We start from the raw sequence: 7,457 nt of genomic DNA on the forward strand, positions 1-7,457 counted from the left end.
GCATATTGGAAGCAAATACTGTAACTGCAGCTGTTCTGCATCCGAGGCCATTTTTTAAGTAGAAAAAGTCGTTGCAGTTGCAGGAACCTCATTTAAGATTCCTTTCTTGTCTTTTGCTCTGCTCGGTAGCGTGGGCTGTTGCATTGCTCTCATTTTGAAGTACTTTGTGTCACATTGTGCAAACACAGGCATATTATGTCCAGAGTCTGTGCTAGACATCAACATCCGCCTTTGCTGATTTCCACCACTGTCTTTCCTCGGGCGTGGCCCTTCTCCACCTTCTCGAAGGCCTGAGGTACCTGGGAGAAGCTGAATGTCTCCTCCACCACGGCACGGATCTAACAGGAGAACAGAAAACATGAATGTTTGAATGAATGCGTCTTCCTGCTTGTAAAACTTGGGTTAATTAATAAAATGGCACCACACCTGTCCTGCATCCACCATTTCTCTAATCTCATCCAATGCTGGGCCGCTCGGCGCAAAGAAACCCCAGCGGTAGTGAACTCCTTTGACTAAATGCTGCAAAAGATTTTAAAAATGATTGAAATCCTTATAATAGATGTAATAGTCAAGAATTATTAAAATAAAATACAATGTTTAAAATGTCAGATTCACCATTGTTCTCCTATTTGTAATCTTCTGTCAGGTACAAATAAATTATACGAGCGCTGCAGAATAGATGTAGGATTCTTGCTCAATCAGTCAGCTGTTATCCAAACATATATATATATATATATATATGTGTGTGTGTGTGTGTGTGGAAGCTATGTATATACCCCATGTACCTTTTCACACCTCCTGTCTAACTCTGTAATTTTGAATGAAAATTTGATTCTATTAGTCAATAATTGCAGATGGCATGTCGGTATCCATGGACACTGGTTACATTTTGTTATCATTTTGTGAAAATAAAGGAGAGTTAGAAATCAATCTACTTTTAAAATAACCTCCAGAAGAGAAAAACGATCGCAGCTCCTTAGCTTTGTTATTACATTAAATGTGGAATATTTAGGTTTGGGTCTCTCTGACTTCATTAAATTAGAGTTTCATCGCCAACATTTCATATATGTTTATGCATTGTAAGAGAGATGATGAAGGAATGGCAGACTTGGTCTGAAGTTGTACAGTACAGGTGTGTCTGTGGAGTTGTCGTGTTGGTACAGCATTTACATCATATTGTTGCACCTCTTGCCTTCATCAGTAGTTTTTATTGACCGTTTTCAGATTTTCTTTTTATATTATTTTTAATAATAATAATGATTGAACTTTCTTGATCTCACAATGGTGACATTTACCTCTGCATTTAACCCATCCCCTTGGGGAGCAGCAGGCTGCCATCATGCGGCGCCAGGGGAGCACTGTGGGGTTAAGGGTCTTGCTCAGGGACCTTCTTAGAGCACAATCGCACTTCTCTAACCCACTAGACACACTCTCCCCCTAGGGATAAACTCTTGTTTTTGTTCTCCACAGAAAACTTAAGCGAAAGGCAAAAGATTTATACGATCTGAAGAGAAACAAGATAGCACTGTTAATTATTTCACTGCTTGGCTTTTTGCTGATCCTTAAATTCTGCTGCAGTCAGGTCAGGAGTGCATTGACCCGCAAACCTTTAAAATTTTTTCTTCTTCATCTTCAATGCCATTTCTATGAATGAACATCTGCATGTTTATTCACAGAGGCGTGGGAATTCATACCCATACACGGAATTATTGGGTCGGTCGTTACGTAGATTTAAATTTCTCTGGAATCCATGCTCACTCATTAGGTGGACTTCACTGTTGAATCTGACATGTTGCATTTGTAAAAGGCCATGGTAGGAGAAAAAATAGGAGAAATTTAAAAATCTATTTATTGTCCCATAATGGGGACATTGTGGTAGATAGAAAACTTAACCAATCTGACTATATGATATGATCAGATTGTCTCTCTAAAGTGCCTTGAGATTACATGAGTTGTGAATTGTTGCTATATAAATAAACTGACTAAATTAATTATAAAGAAATAGTTCAATCAAAGAATTATACATTTAATATGCCATTAACAGCAGATCAACATCTAACATCCAGATGAAGAAGCCATTTTTAGCATCATGATACTTTTGACTGTATTGTCAAACTATTGTTTTGCTTCCCATCACTGAGTAGCACATGTTTAATTTCAAGAGATGATTGTTTAACTGAGCTAAAAAAAAAAGACAAGTAAAGTGATGCACAGAGGTGCAGACTGTGCACAGTTAACCACAGAGAACATAGACAGGATACATCTGTGGTGGGCCTATCTGGATTTGCACCAGTCTTAGTACATTTAAAGATTTTTAGTTGTTAAAAAATGTGTGAATAATCACAATGATAACAACACATAGACAAGAAAGCATGAATATAAAACTGTTGCTTCCTCTTTAATGTGAGAACAAACTGAGGCGCTTTTCCACACACTGTAAGGTGATTCTTGGCATAGGTTAACATCCACTGACTTCTTTTTCAATGTTTGCATGGCTGCATGTACCGGTAGCTTTCTGACAAGCAGGATGTAAGCAACAATTCGTAGCAGCAATCTACCAATCCTGATTTAGCAACGTAATGTCCCGGCTTAAACCATAAAACAGGCTTAAATTGGCAGGCAACAAGATTTTGCTCACTTTTTTGAAGTGGAGTCACAGAAATGACACAGATTTCTGCCAATTTAACCTGTTCTGTGGTTGCCATGACTAAGATGATGTAAGACATATTCAAATAAATAAATATAATATATATATATATATTTTTTTTTTTGCCACAGACAATAGTAATGTTTGTATTTAATGACCAACACATTTTAAACATACCATCATTGGATGAGAAATACCTTTATGGCTTTGGTGGCGACTGTAGCAGCAGTCTTCATCATGCCATCAGCTATACCCAGCCGGTCTGTGTTTAGCAGGAAAGGTGTTACAAGGGTGACATATTTGGCTCCGGTCCATGGCTTAAGCAGGCCAAGGGCCCACCGCTCAGTGTCCCCCCCAATATTATCAAGGATCAGGTCAAATCTAAGTGTGCAAGAGACAAAAACAGAAACAATGACTGATGACCACTCATAAGTATTTGGTTAGAACTAATTCAAGGTGTAATGCTACGTTCACATCGGATGCACTTTGGGCATCGAAGAAGTGCCTCCTGCTTCCTTTTTGATGCTTGTCCAAAATTGAGTTCTGATGTGAAGCTAGAGTCAGAACTGATGCGCGATGGGAGGAGCTACCAGCAGATGGCCGCTCACACTGAGCCTGGTTCTGCTAGAGGTTTCTTCCTGTTAAAGGGGAGATTTTCCTCTCCACTGTGGCCACAAGCATGCTTAGTGTGAGAAACAGCATTCAAGTAAACAAGTTGATGCAATCAACTGGTTTTCCTTAGATAAAAACTTTGAATCAATTTGACTGTATGATCAGGTGAACTGTAAAGTGCCTTGAGATGACGTGCTGTGAATTGGCGCTATATAAATAAACTGAATTGAATCATAGTGTTCTGCATCAGCAGTGCTGTGTCTGTCTCCCTGCCAGCTCCCAGATCAGCTTCTCTGATTTTCAGCAAAAATTAAAATTTACAACACCAGCATGTGCTGCTTCTGAAGCGTGGCATGCGCCTCAGATGCTCAGAAGCTCCTGAGGTGTTGCTTCTGCTGCTTGAGAAGCGCTGCAGGACATTTTGATGCACGTCAACCATTGACTTTGCATGTAAAATGGCTGGTTCTGCTACTCAAAGTGTGTTAGGTGTGAACGCAGCAAAAGAAAGTCAAATTTGGTTTAAAAAATAAAAAATAAATAAAAGCACTTGCTTCTCGAGAAGTCTTAGCGGTTCTTCAACAGGTCCAGCTGTGTAGTCGACCACATGGTCTGCTCCAAGGTCTCTGACGAACCGCTCGGCATTGTGGGAGCAGGTGACTGTTACATGAGCTCCCCATGCCTTCAGCATCTAAAGTTTAAGAGAGTTTAAGCTTCAAACATCATTGAACTAGCAGGGCTTTCCCACTCATTCAAAAAGTGCTAATACACTGGAGCTTTATTCACCCAGCTATTGTTATCAACATTCAGAGAATTATTCACTGATATGCAGATTAGTAGGCAACGTGGGACCAAGGTCTTTGCCAAGTCCCACTGCTCTGAAGGAAACTGGAATCAAACCTAAACCTCTTTCTACTGATCCACAGCCCATCTATATACACCTTTATATAATACCTAATCAAACACTTTTGGTATTTCCACAATGAAAAATGTATGAAAATAATGCAAAGAAATCAAACTAAGAAAATACCTGTTTTGGAAATATATGTGATTAACTGATGAGAAAAAGGCTGTATCATTTATATACCTATAAAATATCCTCTACTAGACACTGGGAGTGTTAAAGTTACTGTGTTCATCTATGAACAGATTCACACCTGAATTGCAAATGTTCCAACTCCCCCAGATCCCCCAAGGATCAAAACTCTGCAAAGATGGAGAGCAGAAAAAAAAATATTCAGTTGAAAATACTGAATAAATCTAAATTTGCAGCTTATCTCATTAGAACTGGTGTTTAAACGACAGTGAGTTTTACCAAGCCGACCCGCCAATATATTTTCCCATCACAGGAGCAACCAGGCTTGGGTTTGAAGGTGATCTGTGTTTCTCTCACCGTTTTTTGACGCAGTTGTCCTTACGGAGGCCACCTGTGTTCACCAGCGCAGACCAAGCAGTGGTCGCCACGTAGGGTATGGCTGCTGCCTCGGTGTGACTCATCGACTTTGGTTTGTGGGATATCTGAACAGAACACACGGGAACCGTTGTTTCAGTTACTCTTCCCTTAGTCAGACTATAATGATGAAATAGCTATGCTTTACAGTTCATTTATACTGACTTCCACAAAAAAATGTTATTACTGAGTCAAATAGGAAACCAATAAGTTACTAAACTAACTCCAAAAAAGTGAAGAAAAAAAAAACAGACCTGGCTAACCAGGTAAGCCAACAATAACCATAAAGACTCCTTTTCAGAGGCATAGGCCAGTATCGGGTATTGCAGGCTAATAAAGACCACAATGACTCCTTGTTACTAAGGGGTCATTTTGATTGGCTTTTTTTAATTTTTTGGAATGACTATATATGACTTAGCCTGACGTAGTCCTACTCAATTCTAGTCAGAATATGAGTCTGATACTGCTCCATAGAGCTGTGATTATGGGGCGTGTTTCGAACGAACCAGGAAAAAAAATGCCTCTGCACTCAATTGGATAGACCTACAACCAATAAGAGCAACGGAGTGCGTGACGTATGTTAAGCGACGCATAGTTGTTGTCAACAAAAATCAAAGCGTGCAGTTGCACGCCTAGAATAAGAAGATGAGCCTTGATCGCGTTTCTCTGTTCCTCTTTTCAAATTAATTTGCTGTCGACATCTTCTAGAACAGACCTAATAGCAGAATCTACACACCTCAACTCTCCAGCGGCAGCCATTGTTGTCACACAAGCGCGCATTGGTGACGTGGTTGATTACGTTACTGTTGATCATCTGTCCATCATCGTATAAAGCCCGCCCTGACAATTTGATTGGCCCGCCAGATATTGTGCGAGCATACTCGCGCTACTATTGAGCAATGCCAGACCGAACTTCCCGACCTCAAACGTTGTGGGCAGGACTAAGCTCGGAATGGGACCCAGGCTATGTATGACTAGCCTCGTGAGACCATCCTGATCTCGCGAGCTTTTAAGGTTTCACTCGCAGATCAGTCTGGAGACTCTCCGTTAAAGAAAATTTGGAGCAGTTCACCAAACGAACGTCCAATCAGTGTTGGCTTTGAGGTGGGTTGAGGTGTGACTCAACGAGAAGCGCGACAGTTCAGTCTAAAGAACATGGCGGCTTCAGCCGATGAAACTAGTGTTAGCTTGGCTATCGAGCAAGTTTTATCGGAATTACAGAGTATTTCTTCACTGAAAGAAGAGCAAAACACTGCTCTGGAGGCTTTTCTCAGAGGAAAAGATGTTTTTGCTCTTCTCCCGACTGGTTTCGGCAAGTACGTCATATGCTTTGTTGATCTGATTGGTTTATTTGGCCCGTCTATCACCAACATAGGCCAATCAGCTAACCAGTATTTTCGGCCCTTCCCAGCAAATCCAGCAAATCCATCTGGCAGAGTCAGGTTAATGTATGACATGGATGACTGAGACTCTTCACCATCACTAAACTAACCAATATAATCAGAAAAGCTTAACTCTTTGTTGATATATCTATACCAAGAAAGCTTCAGGAATTAAATACATACCTCATTGGCGCTTAGAACCACAAACTCGGCCAAACTGCCCTGCTTCCACGGCGGGATCGCTGCCCACACCTGAAGGAGAAACACACCAACAATGGAGAATAATAACACTTGTTTATACTTTAACAGCTAGGTTTTCTTATAAGCTTTCATGGTAGTACTGGTTGATTTCTCTCTCTTTTTTTTTTTTTTTTTTTTTTTACAAGCTTATTAGCGATTTGATGATTCCTTAAAGATGATTTCCTAGAGTAGTATGTGAGAAAGCACCCGAAGTCCACAGAAAACCGTTGCAGGTCATTTGAGCAGCCAAGAGAACTATTAGTCAAGGACTTTTCAATATTACTTAAATTGCAAGAGAAGTTTACACAGCAATGTTTCACACAGAAACACTCTGAGCAAAAAGGTCAGATAGAATTATGGTGAGAAAAGCAGAAGCTGACCTAGTAGAGATGAAACTTTTTCAAATAACCACAGACTTGTAAAAAAAAGAGGTAAAGTTTCTGAAAATGTTGCCTCATGTTTACAATGCTGATGGCAAAAATATTCAAAGCTACAGCGTGAAACAAATAAAAGTCACAACCTTAAAGGAAAAACTAGTCAACGTATCAGAACTGATGTTACATTGCTGCTATTTATCACATAGAATAACCTATAAACATGTGAGTTACAGCTGCTTCTTATAGAATTTGGAAACTATTGATAAGATGTTTTAAAATACAACAATGACTACCAAGTCGACTCTCATAAACAATGGTTTCTGTGCTTTAGTACTTTCTTCTACCTCATCCCTCTCTTTGAAGTACTTCACATCCAGGCCACACTCCATGATGACACCAGACACGTCTCTTCCCAGAATGAGAGGGAACTCGGTGCCCGACTGCATGATGTTCATAGGGTCTCTTTTTATCGCCATCGTAGAAGAGCCGTAACCACCTGTAGGTGACAAAGCAGTCTCTTGTTTTAGACTTAGACTTAACTTTTTTGTCATTTTGTATGCACAGAGTGTGAAAAAAACCTTTCATGACATTTCCATTTCTTAAAGGAATAGTACACCCAAAACATGATTAGCCTTCATTTTCTACTCACCCCCATGCTGAACAACACCCTGGAGTACTTTTTTGATATCTCAAATGCATCTGGAGATCTGGGAGGCTTCTTGCTGTCTGCTGACATTCAAATAATGGAGGTC

The 7,457-nt window shown here is 40.1% G+C and overlaps 1 protein-coding gene across 1 annotated transcript in view; it reads right to left on the reverse strand.

Moving 5' to 3' along the window:
* Nucleotides 1–7,457, reverse strand: part of rtn4ip1 (reticulon 4 interacting protein 1) — a 9,799-nt gene continuing 2,342 nt past the window's right edge. The window contains exons 2-9 of the mRNA XM_015381260.1: nucleotides 7,050–7,201; nucleotides 6,272–6,340; nucleotides 4,650–4,774; nucleotides 4,414–4,462; nucleotides 3,811–3,947; nucleotides 2,845–3,028; nucleotides 427–519; nucleotides 1–338 (exon numbers count right to left, since the gene is read on the reverse strand). Of these exons, the coding sequence (XP_015236746.1) occupies nucleotides 219–338; nucleotides 427–519; nucleotides 2,845–3,028; nucleotides 3,811–3,947; nucleotides 4,414–4,462; nucleotides 4,650–4,774; nucleotides 6,272–6,340; nucleotides 7,050–7,201 (929 nt within the window). The 3' untranslated portion in view covers nucleotides 1–218. The remainder of the gene's footprint in view (nucleotides 339–426; nucleotides 520–2,844; nucleotides 3,029–3,810; nucleotides 3,948–4,413; nucleotides 4,463–4,649; nucleotides 4,775–6,271; nucleotides 6,341–7,049; nucleotides 7,202–7,457) is intronic.

This window comes from Cyprinodon variegatus, unplaced genomic scaffold, assembly GCF_000732505.1.
Source record: "Cyprinodon variegatus isolate N-32 unplaced genomic scaffold, C_variegatus-1.0 Scaffold230, whole genome shotgun sequence".
Classification (NCBI taxonomy): domain Eukaryota; kingdom Metazoa; phylum Chordata; class Actinopteri; order Cyprinodontiformes; family Cyprinodontidae; genus Cyprinodon; species Cyprinodon variegatus.